The 25,000-nt window shown below is 47.2% G+C and overlaps 2 protein-coding genes across 4 annotated transcripts in view; one reads left to right on the forward strand and one right to left on the reverse strand.

The window, feature by feature from the left end:
* Positions 1–190: 190 nt before the first annotated feature.
* On the forward strand, positions 191–12,856 carry LOC106554335 (uncharacterized). The gene is made up of 6 exons (XM_087705557.1): positions 191–414; positions 3,090–4,491; positions 5,888–6,057; positions 7,982–8,205; positions 9,433–9,580; positions 11,321–12,856. The coding sequence occupies exons 1-6, from the start codon at positions 238–240 to the stop codon at positions 11,411–11,413; spliced, it is 2,214 nt and encodes a 737-aa protein (XP_087561683.1). The 5' UTR covers positions 191–237; the 3' UTR covers positions 11,414–12,856.
* The window catches only part of OAS1 (2'-5'-oligoadenylate synthetase 1), a 15,142-nt gene continuing 2,604 nt past the window's right edge, over positions 12,463–25,000 (reverse strand). The window contains exons 2-9 of one of the 3 annotated variants that reach the window (XM_087705554.1): positions 23,246–23,525; positions 20,467–20,636; positions 18,167–18,390; positions 17,488–17,635; positions 17,232–17,303; positions 17,053–17,124; positions 16,874–16,945; positions 12,463–13,987 (exon numbers count right to left, since the gene is read on the reverse strand). In XM_087705554.1, coding sequence (XP_087561680.1) covers positions 13,940–13,987; positions 16,874–16,945; positions 17,053–17,124; positions 17,232–17,303; positions 17,488–17,635; positions 18,167–18,390; positions 20,467–20,636; positions 23,246–23,525 — 1,086 coding nt within the window. In that variant the 3' untranslated portion in view covers positions 12,463–13,939. The remainder of the gene's footprint in view (positions 13,988–16,873; positions 16,946–17,052; positions 17,125–17,231; positions 17,304–17,487; positions 17,636–18,166; positions 18,391–20,466; positions 20,637–23,245; positions 23,526–25,000) is intronic. The other 2 variants (XM_087705555.1, XM_087705556.1) reach the window with 2 other exon arrangements.

A 25,000-nucleotide genomic window follows, 5' to 3' on the forward strand; every position in this document is an offset into this window, starting at 1 on the left:
TCTGTCTCTCTCTCTCTCTCTCTTTCTCTCATTCTCTCTGTCTGTCTGTCTCTCTCTTTCTCTCATTCTCTCTGTCTGTCTGTCTCTCTCTCTCTCATTCTCTCTGTCTCTTTCTGTCTCTCTCTCTCCCTCTCTCTTTCTCTCATTCTCTCTGTCTGTCTCTCTCTCTCTGTCTCTCTCTGTCTCTGTCTCTGTCTGTCTGTCTGTCTGTCTCTCTCTCTCTCTCTCTGCCTGGCCATGGGCTCTCTTGCCCATGTCGGATCGTGGCAGCTGGAGACTTTCTACTCCGACCACCTGCAGCCCAATGAGGAGTTTCTCCAAAGGGTAGTTAGGGAGGTCGACCGCATTGGCGAGTTTCTCCAGAGTCGCTGCTTCAAGGATGTGGAAGGCATTAAGGTGCTGAGGGTGGTGAAGGTGAGCAGAGGATGGGCAGGCAGGTGCCTGGATGGAGTTGGGGGGCGTGTGTGTGTGTGTGTGTGTGTGTGTGTGTGAGAGAGAGAGAGAGAGAGAGAGAGGCTGCCCAGGGAAGGGAGATGGGAAGGGTTTTTGCCCCCACCACTAGGCAAGCTTTTTTGGCTCTTGAAATGTTCTGTTGTCTGGACTGGGTGATCACAGCCTAGGCGGAAAGTGGTGGTGGTGGGGAGTACCCGAGCAGCCCCTCCCCATCCCCCCTCCAGCTTTGGATGGGGTAGCTTAAAACCCGGAAGTTTCTAAGAGTCGAGCAACCTATTGGATTCAAACCACCAACTATGCCTCTTAGGTGCAAAGTTTTGAGAAAGCAACCAAACTGGATTGCAGAGAATACGACTCCACTCACAGAATTTCCCATTGTCTTCCCCAAAGGTATAGGTGGCACCTTGCTCAGTAGTAGTAACTGTGAGAGGGATCTTGGAGTCCTAGTGGACAACCATTTAAATAGGAGCCAGCCGGGTGCAGCAGCTGCCAAAAAAGCCAACACAGTTCTAGGCTGCATCAACAGAGGGATAGAATCAAGATCACGTGAAGGGTTGATACCACTTTATAAGGCCACACTTGGAATATTTGCATGCAGTTTTGGTCGCCACGATGTAAAAAAGATGTGGAGACTCTAGAAAGAGTACAGAGAAGAGCAACAAAGATGATGAGGGGACTGGAGGCTAAAACACATGAAGAACAGTTGCAGGAACTGGGTATGTCCAGTTTAATGGAAAAAAGGACTAGGGGAGACATGATAGCAGCCTTCCAGTATTTGAGGGATAGAATCAAGATCGCGTGAAGTGTTAATACCACTTTATAAAGCCTTGGTAAGGCCACACTTTGAATATTTGCATCCAGTTTTGGTCGCCACGATGTAGAAAAGATGTGGAGACTCTAGAAAGAGTGCAGAGAAGAGCAACAAAGATGATTAAGGGATTGGAGGCTAAAACATAGGAAGAACGGTTGCCGGAACTGGGTATGTCTAGTTAAATGAAAAGAAGGACTAGTGGAGACATGATGGGAGTCTTCCAATATCTCAGGGGTTGCCCCAAAGAAGAGGGAGTCAAGCTATTCTCCAAGGCAGCTTCTTTGTAATCAATCCTAGAATTTCTCCCATCCAAATAGAGCAATTAGACTCGGAGGAGGTCGGGAACTGGATTATCCAGTGGGCAAGGAAGATCCCTGTCGGAGTTTGTTGCATAAAGTCAAATCCAGAAAGCACACACAGATAACTGATTCAGCAGGATTTATTGACGTCTTTATATAACCGTATTTTTCAGAGTATAAGATGCACCGGAGTATAAGATGCACTAAGATTTTGAAGAGGCAAATTAAAAAAAAAAGTTTTGCACTCTGCAGAACTCCCAAGAACGTTCCGTTTTTGCAAAAACGGGCCTGTTTTTCGTCAAAAAGGGCATGCATAGCCTTTAGGAGATTTATAGAGTGCTCCTGGAGGCGGAGGGGGGGGCAAAAATGAGTGAAAAACGGCACGTTTTTCACTCGTTTCTTCCCTCCCCAGCCCCCAGGAGCACTCTGGAAGCCTCCTAAAGGTACGCACGGCCTTTTGGGGGGCGGGGCTTCAGGAGGCCAAAAATGCTGTATTCAGTGTATAAGACGCACCCAGATTTTCACCCTCTTTTTTGAGGGAAAAAGGTTTGTCTTATACTCTGAAAAATACGGTACATGACAACACATGAGTAATTGGACATTAAATATGTTTATAGGTGGGTAAGAGGTTATTTACGTTTTGGAGTAATATGTGTACTGTGTAGTTTTAATTTTGTAAGATTTGTGTTAGAGCACCAATGGAGACCAAAGGGAATACGTAATATGAGGAATAGATGGGGAAATCGTTGAAGGTAGCAAAATGGAATGTACGTGGCTTGGCGGGGAAATATAAACCAGCAAGAATTGAAAAACCAAATAACAAAGAGAAATATTGTATTCTAAAAAGAAACACATCAAAAGAAAGAAGGGGTGGATGAACTTATACTGGCTTATACTGGTGTACATGAAAAGGCATTTGGGGTAGAGCAAAAGCAAGAGGGGTAGAAATCATCGTAGCGAAAACATGTGAATTTATGATGAAGAGTATAAAAAGGGATGTTTTGGGAAGATAATTCAAGGTTTGATTTATGGACAAGAGGTTACCTTAGCAAATTTGTGTGCACCTAATATAAATCAAAGAGAGTTTTATAATAGAGTATATAAAGGAAGAAGTAAAAAAAAAACGGTTATGTGATAATGGCAGGAGTTTATAATATGCGCGTGGATAGCGGAATTGACAGATCCGATCCATCAAAAGCAGAAATAAAGAATAATCATTTAAGAAAACGTATTAATAGAAATAGACTCTGAGGAGGTCGGCAACTAGATTATGCAGTGGGCAAGGAAGACCCTGTGGCCAAGGGCCTTGGGGAAAAGTATATTAGTCCCGCCGGGAATAGGGCGGCATATAAATAAAATGAACCTTGAACCTATTATAGCAGGAAAATTGTTCTTGGTTCTGTGCCAGGCACAAATCAAATCATTACTACCTCCCTCCTCCTCCCAGGGGATGGCAGCGGCATTTATGATGCGTATGGAGTCTCGGAGACTCACGACGGGAACTCCTCCCTTTTCCCCTTTCCCAGGGCGGATCGCTTGGCAAAGGCACCTGCATGAAACACGGCGCAGCTGACCCGAATTTGTTCCTGAACGTCATAGAAACTTACAAAGACCAGGAAGATGATCGCAAGAGGATCATAACGGAGCTGGAAAGGTGGCTCAGACCTTGCCGGCCCTCGTGGGGTGTACGGCTTTCAGAAGATGTAGAGCTGTGGTACTCGCGCCTCATCCAAATTTACGAAGGCCAGAAAACACAGCGGAAGATGTTCAAGGAGGAGATCGACAGGCGGAACTACGAATGGCAGAAGCAGCCGCATTCATCAGAGGCCAACCTGGAGCTCTTCTCCAACATCTTCAGAAGTTACGCCGACCAAGAAAAAGATTGGACGGTGATTATGGAAGAGATTGCAAGCATGCTCCGCATATATTTTTTGCCCGATGATGATGACAACCGGAAGCTGTTACGCGATCTTTTCCAAAGTTACACAGACCAGGAAAAGGATCGGGAGAAGATCATGGAGGAGTTGGAAAGGTGGGTCAACTATCGGGAGAGGAAACCGTATTCGTCGGATGCCGACCTGGTGCTCTTCTTGAACATCTTCCAAAGTTACGAGGACCAGGAAAAGGATCGGAAGATGATCATCGAAGAAATTAAAAGGCGGCTCGGCGAATGGCAGAAGGAGCCGCATTTGTTGGACCTGGAGTTCTTATTGGGCCTTCTCGAAAGTTACAGAGACCAGGAAAACGATCCGGCGGAGATCATGGGCAAGATTCAAAAATGGCTCCGGGAATGCGAGGAGGAACTGAATTTATCAGAGGCTGAAATGAGGCCATTCCGCAAAAACTGCGTAAGATATAGACAGCTGGAAGAGGCTCGGAAGAGGATTGTTGAGGAGATGGGAAGGTGGCGGAGCGAAGGCGGGGGGCAGCCATATTTGTCAGGCGCTGACGTGAAGTTGTTATTGGACCTTGTCAAAGAATACACAAAAAACGAAGAAGAGGAGCAGAAGACGATGGAGGAGATGGGAAGGTGGTGGAGCGAAGACCAGTGGAGGCCGTATTCTTCAGGTCTTTGGATCAGCCGGAGCATTGCCGAAAGAAAGAGAGACAAGGAAGAGCAGCAGAAGACGATTGTTGAGAAGATGGAGAGGTGGCGGAGCGAAGGCCGGGGGAAGCCGTATTCGTCAAATTTTGACCTAAAGTTGTTATTGGACCTTGTCAAAAAATACACAGACAAGGAAGAGGAGCAGCAGACGATCATCACGGAGATTGGAAGGTGGTTCAACGGATGCAAGGAGAACGTGCGATTGGAACTCATTTTTGACGAGTCCAAGTGGCCCAACCCTCGGGTGCTCCAGTTCAAATTACGTTCGAAAAAATCAGTGGATTTCATTGAATTTGATGTCCTGCCAGCCTACGATGCCCTAGGTGGGTATATTCTTCCTGAGCAAGTAAAGCCACCTCTCCCCCACCTGCTACGGTTAGGCAGGGAGCACTAGAGCCAAGGAAATCACTAGAGGTGGGTTCCTACCGGTTCGCACCGTTTTGGGCGAACCGGTAGTGGAGATGGCAACTGGGCCACCAAACCGGTCGAGAGGGCTGGCTGGCCTCGCCCCCGAACCGGTTCCCTGGTCACCCATGCCTTTTGAGGCCTGGTTGATTCTCCCCCTTTTTTTAATTAAGGATTTTTTTCTCAATTACAAAAGTAGACATTCCACCTTCCTTATGCAGTTTCTCTCCCTCTCTCTCCCTCTCTCTCTCCCCCCTCTCTCTCCTTCTCTCCCTCTCTCTCTCCTTCCCTCCCTCTCTCTCTCTCCATCTCTCCCCTTCCCTCCCTAGCCATCTCTCCCTCTCTCTCCCTCCCTCTCTCTCCCTCTCTCTCCCTCCCCCCTCTCTCTCCTTCTCTCCCTCTCTCTCCCCTTCCCTCCCTCTCCCTCTCTCCATCTCCCTCCCTCCCTCTCTCTCCCTCTCTCTCCTTCTCTCCCTCTCTCTCTCCTTCCCTCCCTCCCTCTCCCTCTCCCTCTCCCTCTCTCCCTCTCTCTTCCTTCCCTCCCTCTCCCTCTCTCCATCTCCCTCCCTCCCTCTCTCTCCCTCTCTCTCTCCTTCTCTCCCTCTCTCCCTCTCCCTCCCTCCCTCTCTCTCTCCTCTCCCTCTCTCTCTCCTTCCCTCCCTCTCCCTCTCTCCCTCTCTCTTCCTCCCTCCCTCTCTCTCTCCTTCTCTCCCTCTCTCTCTCCTTCCCTCCCTCTCCCTCTCTCCATCTCCCTCCCTCCCTCTCTCTCCCTCTCTCCCTCTCTCTCTCCTTCCCTCCCTCTCCCTCTCTCCCTCTCCCTCCCTCTCTCTCTCCTTCTCTCCCTCTCTCTCTCCTTCCCTCCCTCTCCCTCTCTCCCTCTCTCTTCCTCCCTCCCTCTCTCTCTCCTGGGTGCAAACACCTCTGTGCCACATCGTTCCTCATTTGCTGCCTCTTTCACATTCATATTAACCTCATTTCCCTAAACTTAATCTTATAATATATTAAACATTTACACATGATAAAACTCTCCATTTCTCTTCTTAATATCTTCTAGCGATGACACCATATTAACACGAAACATCACTATTCTCATCCTACACATACTAACAGCTTTCATCTTATTTATGTCGCTATCTTAATATATTTTCTACTTATTTTTTTTAGCCTTCTTCATTTCCGAACTCCTTTTTTATTCTCCAGCCATTGGTAAAATACTTCCCCAATCATATAAATGATTCCGTTTGCTCTTTCTCCTTCATTGCTAATGTTAATCTGTTCGTTTCTGCACATTCTACCCGGATCTTCTCTCGACAGGCCGGTATGACGGTTGCAAGTCTGACCCTCAGCCCTACCTCAAACTGATACGCACAGCCACATGTGGGGCGTTCTCCCCCTGCTTCACGGAGCTGCAAAGGAACTTCATACGGAACCAATGCGGCCAGCTGAAACGCCTCATCTGCCTGGTAAAATGCTGGTACAATGAGGTCTGTTGCCTTCAGAATGGAATTCGGGGTCCCAATTTATGGAATCCTTTTTCCATACTTTCATTATTGTTACCAATAGGACAGTGTTTTTCAACCACTGTGCCGCGGCACACTAGTGTGCCGTGACATAGTGTAAGGTGTGCCGTGGGAAAAACACTTTATATATAGTCAATATAGGCACAGAGTTAAATTTTTTTAACATTTTCTAATGGTGGTGTGCCTCGTGATTTTTTTCATGAAAAAAGTGTGCCTTTGCACAAAAAAGGTTGAAAAACACTGCAATAGGATTCCCCCTCCCCAGTTTTTAGTTTAGCCAGCGGTTCTTAAGTTCTCAGGGCTTTGTGTGACTTGGAGCAGCTTCCCGAGGCAGCTTCCCCTCCCCTCCCATTGTTATCCCTCCCTCTAGTTCTGAAATCTTCCCGGTTTTCCCCTCCTAGTTGAAAGTTCAAGATAGAGGGATTTTTCTAGCCAAAACAAAATGCTTTCTCTTGGGAGCCAAGGACATTTTCACACCTGGTCAGAAGGCGGCGGAGTGATGGCCCTACCCGGTTGTCAGGATGAACGTTGATTGGACCATGGGACTGATTGTTTTGAGAAAGTAGAAAAACTTTTAGTGAGGTGAAAACCGCAGTGTCAGGGTTCCAAATAGCATCCAAAATTAAATCAGAGTCCGAGGCAAAGGATTCCTCATGTTGCAGCAGATTGAGGTTTTACTTAGCAATCTACTTACGAAAGACCAGGACTCGAGACCATGAAGGTGCGAGAGAAACAGGTTTATTGATGCATCGAGTTCAGCGTGTTCGCACACCAAAATCTGAACTGCCTGGGCTACGCCCTGGGCAGTGATTTTATACCTTTAATCAAACTTCGTAAATCAGAAGTACATTTTGGAAAAATACAATGCAGAACTGAATCCTAAAAGTCATAAAAACAGGATAGGAAAAATGCTATTCTGTAATTTGGCTATTCTCAGTATTCTACACCCACATTACTTCCTTGTGCCATCCTTGTGTAGTAGCTTGCAACATGTTTCAGTAATATTTGTAATACTTGTAATATTTGTAATACTTATGAGGAAGTTCTTATGAGGAAATAAAGTGCACTAAAGCTAAATGTCAAGTTAATATGAAGTTTATACGTTTCGGCCTATTAAGACCCCTTAACCTGGCCCAGCCACTGGTGGGTTTACCTGTGTACCCCCTCCTGCCTCACTCAGAGTTCCAATTTATTAAGAGAGCCGAATCTGAAAGCTTCCCGGTTTTCTCCACCCAGTTGAAAGCTCAAGATCTTGCCCCCACACCCAACAAGTCCATCACATGGTTCAATCTCCCACTGCCATGCTGGCAGCTTCCACCCATCCAATTCCGGTCAGGTTCAGAGACGCAGAGACGAAGGATGACCTTGGCTTTCTAGAAAGAATGTTGTTATGGCTACATAGCATCTAACTCCATACAATCCCATTTCCCATAATAGAATAGTAGAATAATATTATATTGGCGACAAACGATGACCTTGGCTTTCTAGAAAGAATGTTGTTATGGCTGCATAGCATCTAACTCCATACAATCCCATTTCCCATAATAGAATAGTAGAATAATATTATATTGGCGACAAACGATGACCTTGGCTTTCTAGAAAGAATGTTGTTATGGCTGCATAGCATCTAACTCCATACAATCCCCCCTCCCATTTTCATAATGGATAATTGAATAATAGAAAGTGTGGCAGGCCAAGGATCCAAAAGAAAAGATGGCTGCAGGCCTGAGACTGGGGTTTGGGAAAGGGGCCAGATAATAAAGTCAGCTTGATTATATTTGCCTTAAAATGGTGCTAATTTTAGCCAATGATAGATCGTCTTTCGTATAGTTTCATCATTCAAACACTGCAGGGAGTTTTGTTTAAGCTGCTTTTCTGTGTAACCCAGGTGGAGGAAAAGCCATTCCCCCCGAAGTACGCCCTTGAGCTACTAACTGTCTACGCCTGGGAGCAAGGAAGCAACAAGGACCAGTTTAACACGGCAGAAGGTTTCCGGACAGTTCTATGGCTGATTGAACACTACGAGGAGATTTGCATCTATTGGACAAAATATTACAATTTTGACAATGAGATCGTCAAGCAGTATTTACAGGGCCAGCTCCGTAAAAAGAGGTCAGTCTCCCCCCACGAATTCCAAGAGTTATTTTTCTTTCAAAAATCAGCAATGACATTTGTCGTAGTGGAGAAACTCCTGCACCAACGGCTCCTAGATCCTAGTTTCAAATTGGAGTAAAATGCAAACACTTTTTTGAGCTGTGGCTACCTTTGCTTGCCTTATGCGTCAATGTTTCTTCTTCTTTTGGAGTGGTGAGAGCAAAAGAGCCGTGAAACAAAGAAGTGTGTGTGGGCTTGTGTGTGTTTGTGTGTGTCCCCAAACTTCCCTTCTTTCCTTGCAAAATTCATCCCAACTTTCTAGCTTGATTTCCTTTTTTTTAATTTTAAACACATAAACACATCAACAAAAACAAAGACATGACTTAAAACAACATAGGAACAAGAAGTTCCATCGTATATTATACCGCAGTTCCATATCGGTTTCTTTACAGTTAGTGTTTTCCCTTCTATACATTTCTATCTTGCATTCATCGTCTCCTTATTCGTTATCCATTTTTATGTACAATTCTTTCTTTATTTATTTATACTTAGCTATTTATACCACAATATTGTTTACCTATGTTGTGTTTTATATTCTTACTGTCGTTTATTCTCTTACATACAATTATAGGTATACATTCACATGAATATTCTTTTTCTTTGCCATTCTTATACTTTTGTTATTCCATTTAAAAGGTTATAATATACAATTTGGGTTGCTTTATTTATCATCCCTTCCGCCTGTTGCGACACCACCTTATTTTCCCTTTCTTTTCTCCCTCCCTTCCTTCTCTACTTCCTTCCTTCCTCCTCTCCTTCTCCTTTCTTCCCTTACCTCTCCCCTACTTCTACCCTCTCTCTTCCCCTTCCTACCTCTCTCCTTCTCTTTCTCTCCCTCCCTCCCTCTTCTCCTACCCTCTCTCTTCCCCTTCCTGCTCTCTCTCCTTCTCTTTCTCTCCCTTCCACCCTCCTCTCCTTCTCTTTCTAGCTTGATTTCCATCTGACCTAGAAACACCATTGATGCACCTGCTGGCCACTAGAAGGCAGCAGAGAGAGAGAGGAAGAGAGACACTACTCTTTGCTGCCATCTATCTGAAGTTTTGCAACCCGGCCTTCTATTTGTGTAGTTGTGAAATGGTAGTAGATCCACCAAATACTGAAGTTAATGGAAAGTACTTTCAACAGGGCCTGAACAAGTGTTGCCATCTTGCGTGTAAGACTTCAACTTTCTTTATTGGACTTCAGGCCCGTGATCCTCGATCCAGCGGATCCAACCGCAAACTTGGGAGAGGCAAAAGGCTGGGAACAGCTGGCAGAAAAGGCGAAAAATTACGCTTCCAAGAATTGCTGTCGGAAACAAGATGGTTCTTTGGTTGAACCCTGGGATGTGCCGGTGAGTAAAAAAAGAACGGCAAAGTTTGCATTTTTGCTGGGTTTCTTCGGGATAAGATGCCACGGTGGCGCAGTGGTTAGACGGTGGTACTGCAGGCTACATCTGCTGACTGCCGGCTGCCTGCAATTTGGCAGTTCAAATCTCACCAGACTCAAGGTTGACTCAGCCTTCTGTCCTTCCGAGGTGGGTAAAATGAGGACCCAGATGGTTGGGGGGGCAAGAGGCTGACTCTGTAAACCACTGAGAGAGGGCTGCAAAGCACCGTAAAGAGGTATATAAGTCTTATTGCTATTGCTATGAAGGGCAATGAAATGGTTCTGCCTGAAAGGGGTAGATCTTTGTTATGTAGAATAGACTGGCCCAGGTCTTGCCCCATAATTTTTTTTTAATTTTCCATTTTCATAGCATATAATCACATGTATACTATTACATAGTCAATATCATGTTGTAATATTAAGTAATTACATCAATTCATTTTGCCATCAACTACCAAAGGAAAAAACAAAAACCAGTTATTGGCTCTTCTGTTCTCCATACACCATATTTATACCTTATCCGAAACTTTCTTCCTCCTCTCTCCTCCCCCTTTCTACCTCCTTTCTCCCCTCCATCATCCTTTTCTACTCTACTTCCCCTTCCTTTCTCCTTCTCCTCTCTCCCCTTACCACTCCTCCTTATAGACCTCATCTTCCCCCTTCCCCCTCCCTCCTATCCCTCTCTTCCTCTCTTTCTTCTCTCCTCTGCTTCCCACTCTTCCTGTCATTCACTTGGTGTATTTCGGCTTCTGAGCAAACTCCCTTTTGTGTTGATGGTATTTATAATTCCATTTCAATATACATAAAAAAGAAAAAATAGTAGTATACATATACAGTCATATTACCTTAAAATCCAACACCCCTCCTCTAACCTAGTATACTCCCCTCCCTCCCCCCTCCCCTCTTCTCCCCCCCTGACTTCCCAGAACCAATACAAGGTATAAATCTTAAACAAAAACAGTTTAAAATATACTTAAAGAGAAAGTAGAAAATTAATAACGTCTTTAAATTGAGCTTAGCTCCTCCTTGTTAGGCTAACTATAAACAATTTGTATCATTCCTGATCTTAATCATAAGCTATCTGAAATTTCCTATAGACTGGCCCAGGTCTTAATGGCCCATTAAAGGTGGCGGGAGGGTGGGGGAATAATGTTGAGATTCTGCCTCTCTACTTCTCTTTTAGGGGAAATATTCTGCCTTTTTAATAAACCCTAAAATATTTCATTTTTTCTAGGAGAGGAGTGGGTTTTAACTTCCAACAATATAAACTGGATTATATAAATTTTATAAGGGACACGGTGGCTCAGTGGCTAAAGACGCTGAGCTTGTCGATCAGAAAGGTCGGCAGTTGGGCGGTTCGAATCCCTAGCGCTGCTTAACGGAGTGAGCTCCCTGTGACTTGTCCCAGCTTCTGCCAACCTAGCAGTTCGAAAGCACGTAAAAAATGCAAGTAGAAAAATAGGAACCACCTTTGGTGGGAAGGGAACAGCATTCCGTGCGCCTTCGGGAGTTGAGTCATGCCGGCCACATGACCACGGAGACGTCTTCGGACAGCGCTGGCTCTTCGGCTTTGAAAGGGAGATGAGCACCGCTCCCTAGAGTCGGGAACGACTAGCACATATGTGCGAGGGGGATATTTATCTTTAAAAACTTTACTATAATCTAGCACTCAGATTTTATTAAGAGCGTTTGTGCTTTTCTACAGGCTCAGAAACCATGCCGAGAGCGACATTTTGATGAAAACGTCGCTCAAGTGAACCACAGGAAAAGGAAGAACTTTAATTGTCCGGACTTTTAGCAGAAAACTGTTGGACGAGCAGTTTTCCCCCCCTGCCGGTTCGCCCGAGGTTTGTGGACTCGAAAAGAACGAAAGCGTAAATGCAACCCAAGCCGAAAATGTTTGGGCTCCAAAAAAAAACACATTGGCACCCACTTTTCTGACCGCTGCAACAGGATTTTCCCTCTTCTGCGTGAAAAAGCTCTTAAAAAGAGCAAGAAATACAATTTTTAAGCATGACATTCCACCCCAAATCTCCTCCCAGCGTCCATTTTTTCCATTTGGGCTGAAGAAAGATTTGGCCTCCGATGCACCCATTGTTGGACAGGGGAAGAAAAATGAAATCTAATATCCACCAGTTGTGGCCCAGCAGGAGCTGTTGGAGCTTCAAACAGAGTCCGATAGCGAGGGACCCTATGAGTCGGCTCTGGAAGATGCGGAGGACCCTGGACAGGGTTCAGACTCTGAGCAGGGACCAGAGAGGCTGGTTGACCACCAGGAGGCGCCTAGGCATGGAGCAGCGGTGAAAGCCAAAGGGAGTTTGTCCCTGACGTCAGGCCCTGGAGCAGTGGTGAAGACGTCAGGCCCTGGAGCAGTGGTGAAGACGTCAGGCCCTGGAGCAGTGGGGAGGAGCTAAGGGAGTTTGTCCCGGACGCCAGGCAAAAACGGGCCGGCAGCAACTGCAGAGATATAGAAGATAATTGGGGCCAGGTGGTTGTGATTAGGCTCCTCCCAAGAGAGTATATAAGAAGAGACTTGGGGAGGAGGCTTTTTGCAGGACACAACCGTTATACTCAAGCTGGAGAAGCTCTTGTGTGCATTTCTGATCTGTGGAAGTCTGGGTGGCTGCCAAAGTCTTGTCGGTGTGTTAATTTACTGTGAATAAATTGTCTAGCAGTAATCTTGTGTCGGCGTAACTCACTGTACCGGGGGTGGTGGTGGTGTCAGAACACTACCCCACCCTTAAACTCAGGCACAAAATGCTTGCAAAGACAGACATGGTTTCGAAGAGTGCCAATGCTACGATACGCACAGGAAATTTGTGGCCTCGAAAAGAATAAAAGCGTAAATGCAACCCAAGCTGAAAACGTTTATTAAACAAAGCACAGCAAAATAATAATAATAACAATAACGGCAACTGCAATATCGTAGGAAGAAATATCATTTAACAAAACCAAGCAACAGGATTTAATCAAGGAGTGTAAATGCACGACAAAATTTGATATCCCTTCGGAAGCCGGAGCCCTTTGTCATTAACCCTTCAATCAAACAAGGATCTCGCTGTCTAACAACGATAAAAGGAAGAAGGTTCAAATCGATGCACAGTGATTAATTGACCTATAGCATCTATATATGTTTGTATTATACGTGTCCACGTTTAAGAGGAGGTCCCAGAATTTCATTTTAACATTGGCAGTGTGCCCACAGTAAAAAATGACAATAAAGATTATCTATCTATCTATCTGTCTTGTCTATCTATCTACCTACCTACCTGTTGTGGCCCAGCAGGAGCCGTTGGAGCTGCAAACAGACTCCGACAGCGAGGGGCCCTATGAGTCGGCTCTGGAAGAGGTGGAGGACCCAGGACAGGGTTCCAACTCCGAGCAGGGGGCAGAGAGGCTGGTTGGCCACCAGGAGGCGCCTGAGGCATGGAGCAGCGGTGAGAGCCGAAGGGAGTGTGCTCCTGACGTCAGGCCTTGGAGCAGTGACGAGGAGACAAGGGAGGTGGTCCTGGATGCCCGGCAATGCCGGGCAGATCGACATAGAGAACAGCTACGCAGATACAAACAATAATTGGACCCAGGTGGTTGTAATTAGGCTCCTCTCAAGACAGTATTTAAGGAGAGACTCTGGGAGGAGTCTGGTTTGCAGGATTCAACTTCATTTTTAACGCTGGAGATGATGTTATCTGTATCTGTCGGAGTCTCAGTTGCTGCCAAGGTTCTTATTTGTTTGTCTGCTTGGGCTTTCAGCCACCGAGGTTTATGTTTCCTGCTAATAAAGTGCTGTGGAATTCCAGCTAAGCTTGTCTCGGCCTTCGTTCCTGGACGGAGGCGGGGGTCAGGACACCTACCTATCTGAGAAAAGTTTTATCCCAGTGTGGATTTTATAAGCTCCTGGTCTTTCTTCCCACAATTCCTCTCCAGGCTGTGCCCCAATTTTCCCCGAGATATCGTAACAGCATCAAATGTTCCCTTAAAGTCAGCCCCTTTACCCCGCAATTTCTGGACATGAATGTGTAAAATTCACACCAACGTAAAGTCAGCGTGACTGCAATCGGAAGCCACCAGATGCAAATCTTAAGCTGGATTTCGTTCTGTCCCACCAGGGACGAATGATGGCTTGCCTTCCATATCCTGGGTTCCTCAAACTAAGTTTGGCTTTTAAAATCATGTCTCATCAATCACATTCTAGATTGGTACGCTATCCCTTATTTCCCCATATATATATAAGCTCCTGAAGTAGTATTAAAAGCCAAAGCGCGTTGCCATTCAGCTGCTTCCACCCGGGTGTTTCAGATCCACAAGGGGGGGTGGTGGGGTCTCTTTATAATAGCGTGCACCAGCTTTCCTCTTGAGGGGCCTCCTTTGCCAGCTGGAAAAGACACAAAAACGGACCTTGGGTTATTTGCTGATGTCTGGAAGTCTGCGGTAAATCCCTTCCTTTACCCTCGCCCCTGCAACTCCGAAGGGGGTCATTTGCTGCAGCCAACTTGCTGTTACCAGTTGTGGCCAACTCACAAAGTTACTTAGTTTGAGTCGTGGAACGTATGGAAGAAAAGGAGGAAGCTCGGACAGCATTGGGGATTCCACAGTGTTCCTTCCCCTCCCTACGAACCCCACTCCCTCCTAGCACTGATGATGTTCCCTAGTTGGGTGATGAAATGTTTGCAAGAAAACAAGCCAGGTCAGAGAACACCAAGGACCCCACAGTCCTCTTCTCCCCTCCTCCTCCTCCTCCTCCTCCTCCTCCTCCTCCTCCTCCTCCTCCTCCTCCTCCTCCTCCTCCTCCTCCTCCTCCTCCTCCTCTCCCACCTTCCTTCTAGCACTGATGATGTTACTTAGTAGGGTCAAGGAAGGTCTGCAAGAAAACCACCAAGCTCAGAGAGCACCAAGGCCTTTACAGTGGCGGCGGCCTCCTCCTCCTCCTCCCCTCCTCCTCCTCCTCCTCCTCCTCCTCTTCCTCCTCCTCCTCCTCCTCTCCCACCTTCCTTCTAGCACTGATGATGTTACTTAGTAGGGTCAAGGAAGGTCTGCAAGAAAACCACCAAGCTCAGAGAGCACCAAGGCCTTTACAGTGGCCTCCTCCTCCTCTTCCTCCTCCTCCTCCTCCTCCTCTCCCACCTTCCTTCTAGCACTGATGATGTTACTTAGTAGGGTCAAGGAAGGTCTGCAAGAAAACCACCAAGCTCAGAGAGCACCAAGGCCTTTACAGTGGCCTCCTCCTCCTCCTCTTCCTCCTCCTCCTCCTCCCCCTCCTCCTCCTCCTCCTCTTCCACCTTCCTTCTAGCACTGATGATGTTACTTAGTAGGGTCAAGGAAAGTCTGCAAGAAAACCACCAAGCTCAGAGAGCACCAAGGCCTTTACAGTGGCCTCCTCCTCCTCTTCCTCCTCCTCCTCCTCCTCCTCCTCCTCTCCCACCTTCCTTCTAGCACTGATGATGTTACTTAGTAGGGTCAGGGAAGGTCTGCAAGAAAACCACCAAGCTCAGAGAGCACCAAGGCCTTTACAGTGGCCTCCTCCTCCTCCTCCTCCTCCTCCTCCTCCTCCTCCTCCTCCTCCTCCTCCTCCTCCTCTCCCACCTTCCTTCTAGCACTGATGATGTTACTTAGTAGGGTCAAGGAAAGTCTGCAAGAAAACCACCAAGCTCAGAGAGCACCAAGGCCTTTACAGTGGCCTCCTCCTCCTCTTCCTCCTCCTCCTCCTCCTCCTCCTCCTCTCCCACCTTCCTTCTAGCACTGATGATGTTACTTAGTAGGGTCAGGGAAGGTCTGCAAGAAAAACCACCAAGCTCAGAGAGCACCAAGGCCTTTACAGTGGCCTCCTCCTCCTCTTCCTCCTCCTCCTCCTCTCCCACCTTCCTTCTAGCACTGATGATGTTACTTAGTAGGGTCAGGGAAGGTCTGCAAGAAAACCACCAAGCTCAGAGAGCACCAAGGCCTTTACAGTGGCCTCCTCCTCCTCTTCCTCCTCCTCCTCCTCCTCCTCCTCCTCCTCTCCCCACCTTCCTTCTAGCACTGATGATGTTACTTAGTAGGGTCAGGGAAGGTCTGCAAGAAAACCACCAAGCTCAGAGAGCACCAAGGCCTTTACAGTGGCCTCCTCCTCCTCCTCCTCCTCCTCCTCCTCCTCCTCCTCTCCCACCTTCCTTCTAGCACTGATGATGTTACTTAGTAGGGTCAAGGAAAGTCTGCAAGAAAACCACCAAGCTCAGAGAGCACCAAGGCCTTTACAGTGGCGGCGGCCTCCTCCTCCTCCTCCTCCTCCTCCTCCTCCTCCTCCTCCTCCTCCTCCTCCTCCTCCTCCTCCTCCCCCTCCTCTCCCACCTTCCTTCTAGCACTGATGATGTTACTTAGTAGGGTCAGGGAAGGTCTGCAAGAAAACCACCAAGCTCAGAGAGCACCAAGGCCTTTACAGTGGCCTCCTCCTCCTCTTCCTCCTCCTCCTCCTCTCCCACCTTCCTTCTAGCACTGATGATGTTACTTAGTAGGGTCAGGGAAGGTCTGCAAGAAAACCACCAAGCTCAGAGAGCACCAAGGCCTTTACAGTGGCCTCCTCCTCCTCTTCCTCCTCCTCCTCCTCCTCCTCTCCCACCTTCCTTCTAGCACTGATGATGTTACTTAGTAGGGTCAGGGAAGGTCTGCAAGAAACCACCAAGCTCAGAGAGCACCAAGGCCTTTACAGTGGCCTCCTCCTCCTCCTCTTCCTCCTCCTTCATTACCACCTCCACTTTCCCTTTTCTTCCCCTCCTCTCCGCAAACCCTACTCCCTTCCAGCACTGATGATGTAGCCTAGCTGGGTCATGAAACGTCTACAGGAAAACCGCCAAGCTCAGAGAGCACCAAGGACAACCCTGAGCTACAGAGATCCCCCTTTATGGCACCGAATGGCTGTGGCCAACTCCCCGCAGGGCTATTCAACAATTCAGTTTAATTATTTAAAATAATTTTTAAAAAGCATCTTAACTTTTGCTCCTTTCTCTAATGGTTCTGTTCCACCATTTCTTTGATATTACAGTATACGCAGTCTTCCGCCACGAGGGAGCCTAAAAATTTATGTTGCCTAAGAAAGACAACTGTTAACTGAGCTCATTGTCCCATTTTATGACCGTCCTTGCCACAGTAGTTAAGGGTGCCCCGCAGTTGAGAAATTAATAACACCGTCATTAAGTGAATCTAGCTTCCCCACTGATTTTATTTTTCAGAGGTTTACAGAGTCAGCCTCTTGCCCTCCCAAAGTCTAGATCCTCATTTTACTGACCTCGTAAGGATGGAAGGTTGAGTCAGGCTTGAGCCGGTGAGAATGGAACTCTTGGTAGGGGGCAGAGTAAGCCTGCAATAGCAACAGCACTTAGACTTATATACCGCTTTACAGCCCTCTCTAAGTGGTTTACAGAATCATCATCTTGCTCCCAACCATCTGGTCCTCATTTTACTGACCTCGTAAGGATTGAAGGCTGAGTCAGGCTTGAGCCGGTGAGAATGGAACTCTTGGTAGGGGGCAGAGTAAGCCTGCAATAGCAACAGCACTTAGACTTATATACCGCTTTACAGCCCTCTCTAAGTGGTTTACAGAATCATCATTTTGCTCCCAACCATCTGGTCCTCATTTTACTGACCTCGTAAGGATGGAAGGTTGAGTCAAGCTTGACCCGTTGAGAATGGAACTCATGGTAGGGGGCAGAGTAAGTCTGAAATAGCAACAGCACTTAGACTTATATACCGCTTTACAGCCCTCTCAGGATTGAACTCTTGGTAGCCGGCAGTCGGCAGAAGTAGCCTGAAGTACCACCCTCTAACCACTGCGCCACCGTGGCATCTTATCCCGAAGAAACCCAGCAAAAATGCAAACTTTGCCGTTCTTTTTTTACTCACCGGCACATCCCAGGGTTCAACCAAAGAACCATCTCGTTTCCGACAGCAAATCATGGAAGCGTACGTTTTCGCCTTTTCTGCCAGCCGTTCCCAGCCTTTTGCCTTTCCCAAGTTTGCGGTTGGATCCGCTGGATCGAGGATCACGGGCCTGAAGTTCAATAAAGAAAGTTAGAGTCCTTTGCACAGGCTGGGGCAGATGGCAACACTTGTTCATGAGTTCAAGGCCCTGTTGAAAGTACTTTCCATTAACTTGGTGGATCTATGATTTCACAACCACGCTTCAGATAGGGGGCAGCAAAGAGTCATGTGTCTCTCTGCTGCCTTCTGGTGGCCAGCAGGTGCATAAATGGTGTTTCTAGGTCAGATGAAATTCAAGCTAGAAAGTTGGGATGAATTTTGCAAGGAAAGAAGGGAAGTTTGGGGACACACACAAACACACACACACACACACACACACACCCCTTTGTTTCACAGCTGTTTTGCTCTTGCCACTCCAAAAGAAGAAGAAACATTGACGCATAAGGCAAGCAAAGGTAGCAACAGCTCAAAAGGTGCTCGCATTTTACTCCAATTTGAAACTCGCTAGGAGCCATTGGTGCAGGAGTTTCTCCACTACGACAAATGTCATTGCTGATTTTTGAAAGAAAATAACTCTTGGAATTCGTGGTAAGAGACTGACCTCTTTTTACGGAGCTGGCCCTGTAAATACTGCTTGATGGTCTCATTGTCAAAATCGTAGTATTTTGTCCAATAGATGCAAATCTCCTCGTAGTGTTCAATGAGCCATAGCACTGTCCGGAAACCTTCTGCCATGTTGAAGTGGTGCTCCTTGCTTCCTTGCTCCCAGGCGTAGACAGTTAGTAGCTCAAGGGCGTACTTCGGGGGGAATGACTTTTCCTCCACCTGGGTTACACAGAAAGGCAGCTTAAACAAAATTCCCTGCAGTGTTTGAATGAGGAAGCCCGACAAAAGACAATCTATCCTTGATTATCTTATACCCTCTTTCCCCGAAAATAAGACCTCCCTGGATAATAAGCCCAATCGGGGGCTTTGGAGCACATGCACTGAAATAAGCCCTCCCCGAAAATATTACAACACAGCAGCAGCCATGAGGTGACCACGCTCATTGCCTCCTGCACCTCAAAAATAATAAGACTTCCCCGAAATTAAGGCCAAGCGCTTATGTCCGGGGGGGGGGGAGAAAATAAGGCCCTGTCTTATTTTCAGGGAAATATAGTACCATATTTTCAGAGTATAAGATGCACCAAGAGGTAAATAAAAAAAAAAACAGTTTTTGCACTCTGCAGACTGCAAAAACAGGCCCTTTTTTTGTCAAAAAAAGGACATGCATAGCCTTTAGGAGGCTTCCAGAGTGCTCCTGGGGTCTGGGGGGGGGGAGCAAAATCGAGCAAAAAGTGGCCTGTTTTTTGCTCATTTCTGCCCTCTCCAGCCCCCAGAAGCACTCTATAAGCCTCCTAAAGGCTCCGCACACTGTTCCCTCTAAGGTGCGCGGCTGCGCGGCCGCGCACGTGTCAAGAAAACCCCGCGCAGCAGTTTCTAACTGCCGCGCAGTGATTTCTGCCAAAGCAAACATATGCACACACACACACACACACACACACACACACACACACAGAAACAACAAAGATGAGGTTTGCATAATTCCTGTTCTTGTGGCTGAAGATAAACAGCTGCGGCTTCCCAGTTTCCACCCTTCCTTGCGCCTTTTATTACTGTGCGAAAAAAACTTATTACAGTTTTACAAACCGTAACCTGTGGGCTGGAGGAGAATTTCCGCTTAGCTCGGAGGGGGCGGGATAGGGGTCGAAGGGGCGGGGCGAGAGTGAAGACCGGGCGCTATCATTGGCGGAGCGAAGGTACCATCCGTTGCAGGTGCAAATGCTCGTTTTGCCCGGCGCCGCTTTTGCTCCAGGAGCACCACCTTCGTGTGGAATCGATCGGTAGCCTCGCAAGCAAAATTAGCGAGGAAGGTATCGCGGTGGCTGCATTCACACAACCGGGGTAACCAGGACATTTGAGCACTACCGTTGCCCGGTTGTGGCAACGTCTCCCTAGGAGCCCTCTCTCCCTCCCTCCCTCCCTCCCTCCCTCCAGGGCCCCCGGAAGACAACAAGGGAACAGCGCTCTTTTCTCTCTTCTTCACGACCCGAACCTGGTGGATCTTGTAACTTGACAGCTTTAACATTTGCATGCTTCAATGCCAGAGTTTCTGAGCCAACATGACTGGAGGAGGAATTCTGGGAGTTGAAGTCCATAAGTCTTAAAGCTGTCAGGTTTGAAGACCCCTGGGGTTTTTTTTCTAAAGGGTTAGGGGTGCGAGGGTCTTGTAACAACAGCTTTAAGATTTGCGTGCTTCAAATGCCAGACTTTCTGAGCCAACATTTTGGTTGCTAAGCAGGAGTGTTGTTAAGTGATACTGATATTATATAACACTTTTAATTAAGTGTGTACCTTGAATAAACATAACTTTGAGTTTCAAATAATACTGATTTCATTGTTGTCTTAGGTGACATCTGTGAAAAAAATTCAGGTGCTCAGGCATGAAAATATGCCGCTCAAACACTATACTTTTCTGCTCACACTGGAAAAAAAATAGAGGGAACATTGGCTCCACACGGCCATTTTTGCAAAGAGGGCGGGGTTTCAACAGGCCAGAAATGCGGTATTCAGTGTATAAGACGCACCCAGATTTTCACCCTCTTTTTTTTTGAGGGGAAAAAGGTGCGTCTTATACTCCGAACAATGCGGTACTTTGCCAAGTGATAAATTTGTTAAGGGAGTTTTCCCCAATTTTACGACTTTTCTTGCCACATCTGTTAAGTGAATCAGTGCAGTTGTGAAAGCACGGAGGTGGGGCTGCGGTGTTTCCTAAGTAAGGCTGACTCAACCACCCTCCTACAAATTGCTACTCGGATTCCAATAATTGGGATCCTGAATTCCATTCTCCAGGCCACCGACCTCTTTGTACCAGTACTTCACCAGGCGGATAAGGTTCTTCAGCTTGGTGGTGCGGCTCACTATGAAGTCCTTTTGCAGCTCCGTGAAGCAGGGGGAGAACTCTCCCTCATGGTCAGAGTAGATAAGATCGACGTATATCTGGGGGTCGGGCTTGGAGCGTTGAAAGTGGCCTGTCGAGAGAAAATTCAGCCAGGTCTCAAAAGCCCCTTTGAAATGCTCCGCCAACTTTGTAGACAAGAGAATCTTATCCCGATTTCTCCCGTGGAAAAAGGAACTTCCAACGGCTTCGGAAAGGCAGGTCCTCCGGGAACGAGATCCTCCCCTGGGACTGCAGGGAAACTGAGGAAGCCCAACGTTCCCACACCCCCTCTCAAAATGTGTCTAAGGACATCCCTTCCTACCCAGAAAGACCTCACCCACGTTCTCTCTTCCTTGGAAAGAATGGCAGAAAGAAAAGAAACGAAAGATTGCCAGATGCCGAATTTCCTTTGTCAGAACCACAGTGGGTCTCTTGAGGAGTTTCTGAATTGTTTACATAAGTGACTGACATTCATTTTAGAGTATCTGTCCCCCAACTTTTTCAGCTTGGTGATCTGGCCTGGCTCTGTGTGTGTGAGAGAGAAAGAGAGAGAGAGAGAGAGAGAGAGAGACAGAGACAGAGACAGAGACAGAGAGAGAGAGACAGACAGACAGACACAGAGAGACAGAGACACAGAGAGAGACAGAGAGATGGACAGAGAGAGACTGAGAGAAAGACAGAGACACAGAGAGGCAGAGACACAGAGACAGAGACAGAGAGAGAGAGAGACAGAGAGACAGACACACACAGAGAGAGACAGAGACACAGAGAGACAGAGAGACAGACAGACACAGAGAGAGACAGAGACACAGAGACAGAGAGAGACAGTGAGACAGAGACAGAGACACACAGAGACAAAGAGACACACAGAGAGACACACAGAGAATCAGAGAGAGACAGACAGAGAGAGACAGACAGAGAGAGACAGAGAAACAGAGAGGCAGAGACAGAGACAGGAGAGAGACAGAGAGAGAGACAGAGAGACACAGAGACAGATAGAGAGACAGAAACACAGAGAGACAGACAGTGAGAGACAGAGACACAGACAGAGAGAGACAGAGAAACAGAGAGACAGACAGAGACAGAGACAGAGAGAGACAGAGACACAGAGATAGAGAGAAAGAGAGAGACACAGAGTGACAGACAGTGAGAGACAGAGACAGACAGAGAGAGACAGAGACACAGAGAACAGAGAGAGAAAGAGAGACAGAGACAGACAGACAGAGAGAATGACAGAGAGAGAGAGAGAGAGAGAGAGAGACAAACACACACACACAGAGGGACAGACAGACAGAATTGTTTACATGTTACTGACGTTCATTTTAGAGCAGGAGATCCCCTGTGTGTGTGTGTGTGTGAGAGAGAGAGAGAGAGAGAGAGAGAGAGAGAGAGAGAGAGAGAGAGAGAGAGAGGCAGGTACATGCACACACAGAGCTCCATTTATGTGAACTGCAGCCGTGCACACTCGTGCGAGTGGGGCTTCGTGCATCTGCGCTAGGGGTGAGTTCCGGCAGGCACTACTGCCGGTTCGCTCGTGGGCGTACATGCATGTGCTTGATGCGTGCTGCACACCCATGCACAGTACAATAAAAATTGTTCTGCGCGTGTGCAGAAGCAAAAAAAAAACCACACACACAAGACGAGAACCAGCGAACCCGTCCGAACCGGTAGGAACCCACCACTGATCTGTGTGCTTGCCCATCTCTCCCGCGGCTCGTTTTCGAACAGGCCGCAGCCCCGGGATTGGGTACCCCTGTTTTAGAGGAGAAGCAGGCTTCAGCAGCCTCCATGGCTCTGGTGCCCCCTGGTCAAGGGTGGGTTCCTGCCAGTTCTAACCTCTTCTATAGAAGAGGTTCCACCAATCTACCGTGCCGTTTAGAACCGGTTCCAGCTCCTTCCCCCGACCCGTCTGCCCATCATCAAGATGAAGAGCGAGAGGAGGAATTCTGGGAGTTGAAGTCCACATGTCTTAAAGCTGTCAACTTTGAACACCCCTGGGGTTTTTTTTTCTAAAGGGTTAGGGGCGCAAGGGTCTTGTAACTTGACAGCTTTAAGACTTGCGTGCTTCAAATGCCAGAGTTTCTGAGCCAACATGACTGGAGGAGGAATTCTGGGAGTTGAAGTCCACAAGTCTTAAAGCTGTCAACTTTGAACACCCCTGAGGTTTTTTTTCTAAAGGGTTAGGGGCGCAAGGATCTTGTAACTTGACAGCTTTAAGACTTGCACACTTCAGTGCCAGAGTTCCTGAGCCAACATGACTGGAGGAGGAATTCTGGGAGTTGAAGTCCACAAGTCTTAAAGCTGTCAACTTTGAACACCCCTGGGGTTTTTTTCCCTAAAGGGTTAGGAGTGCAAGGGTCTTGTAACTTGACAGCTTTAAGACTTGCGTGCTTCAAATGCCCAGAGTTCCTGAGCCAACATTTTGGTTGCTAAGCAAGAGCGCTGTTAAGTGAGTTTCACCACATTTTACAAGTTGGCCATGCCCACCCAGTCAAACGACTGCCAAGCCACTCCCACTCAGTCACATGGCTGGCAAGCCCCTCCCACCCGGTCACATGGCCAGCAAGCCACTCCCACAAAGCAGGCCGCACCCAGAGAAGAGGTTCTATAAAAAAATTGAAACCCACCACTGCCTCTGCTCAACCGTAGCTTGGGGTGGGGGGAAGGGGGGGGCTTTCCCTGCTCAGATAGAATACCCACCTAGGGGGTCGTAGGCTGGCAGGACATCAAATTCAATGAAGTCTTCAGAGTCTTCGGAATATAACTCGAATTGGCTCACTCGTGGGTTGGGCCACTTCGACTGGTGAAAGGAAACCTGTAGCCCTCGCATCTCGCATTCCTTGAGCTGCCTTTCAAACTCCATAATGATCTCCTTCCGTTTCTTTTCCTGGTCTGCGAAACTTCTGATGTTGTTCAAGAAGAGCACCAGGTCGGCATCAGAGCCTTGTTTCAGGCAAGTGCCTTTGCCCAGCGATCCGCCCTGGGAAAGGGGAAAAGGGAGAGGGGTTCCCGTCGTGAGTCTCCGAGACTCCATACACATCGTAAATGCAGCTGCCATCCCCTGGGAGGAGGAGGGAGGTAGCAATGGTTTGGTTTGTGCCTGGCACAGAACCAAGAACCATTTTCCTGCTATAATATACTTTTCCCCAAGGCCCTTGGCACCAGGGTCTTCTTTGCCCTCTGGATAAGCCAGTTGCCGACCTCCTCAGAGTCTACGGTTCCACCACAATACTGCGAAGCCCTTATCCGCGGAGACATAAGCGCGAGTGCTAATCCGCGCCATCCGAATCGCTAAAGCAAATGCGACCTTACCGCGCTGACATATGGGCGGAGGGCAAATCCGCGCCTTCCGAAGCACTCAGCCTAACCCTAACCCTAACCCTAACCCTAACCCTTAACCTAACCCTAACCCTAACCCTAACCCTAACCCTAACCCTAACCCTTAACCTAACCCTAACCCTAACCCTAAACCTAACCCTAATCCTAACCCTTACCTTAATTTAAATCGGCTTTCTGCCACCACGCTGTTTTAAAGCGCCCTTCTGTCGCCGCGCTGTTGTCGCGGCGGTGATGATGCGCGGTGATGACATCGCGGCTTTAGCGATGTGGTTTTATCACCGCTATTTTGACGAGCGCGGTTTTGTCGTGCCACGAGAGTCTATTTCTATTAATACGTTTTCTTAAATTATTATACTCTATTTCTCCTTTTGATGGATTGGATCTGTCAATTCCGCTATCCATGAGCATATTATAATCTCCTGCCATTATCACATAATTTTTTTGGGGGGGGGATTTCTTCTATTTCTTTATATACCCTATTATAAAACTCTCTTTGATTTATATTAGATGCATACAAATTTGCTAAGGTAACCTCTTGTCCATAAATCAAACCTTGAGTTATCTTCCCAAAACATCCCTTTTTATAGTCTTCATCATAAATTCACATGTTTTCGCTACAATGATTTCTACCCCTCTTGCTTTTGCTCTACCCCAAATGCCTTTTCATGTACACCAGTATAAGCCAGTATAACTTCATCCACCCCTTTTTTCTTTTGATGTGTTTCTTTTTAGAATACAATATTTCTCTTTGTTAATTGGTTTTTCAATTCTTGCTGGTTTATATTTCCCCGCCAAGCCACGTACATTCCATCTTGCTACCTTCAACGATTTCCCCATCTATTCCTCATATTACGTATTCCCTTTGGTCTCCATTGGTGCTCTAACACAAATCTTACAAAATTAAAACTACACAGTACACATATTACTCCAAAACGTAAATAACCTCTTACCCACCCATAAACATATATAATGTCCATTTACTCATGTGTTGTTATGTACCGTATTTTTCGGAGTATAAAACGAACCTTTTTCCCTCAAAAAAGAGGGTGAAAATCTGGGTGCGTCTTATACACTGAATACAGCATTTTTGGCTACCTGAAGCCCCGCCCCCCAAAA

Source organism: Thamnophis sirtalis, unplaced genomic scaffold (genome assembly GCF_051295495.1).
Source record: "Thamnophis sirtalis isolate CommonGarterSnake01/CBP01778 unplaced genomic scaffold, rThaSir2_p1.2 scaffold_2, whole genome shotgun sequence".
Lineage (NCBI taxonomy): Eukaryota > Metazoa > Chordata > Lepidosauria > Squamata > Natricidae > Thamnophis > Thamnophis sirtalis.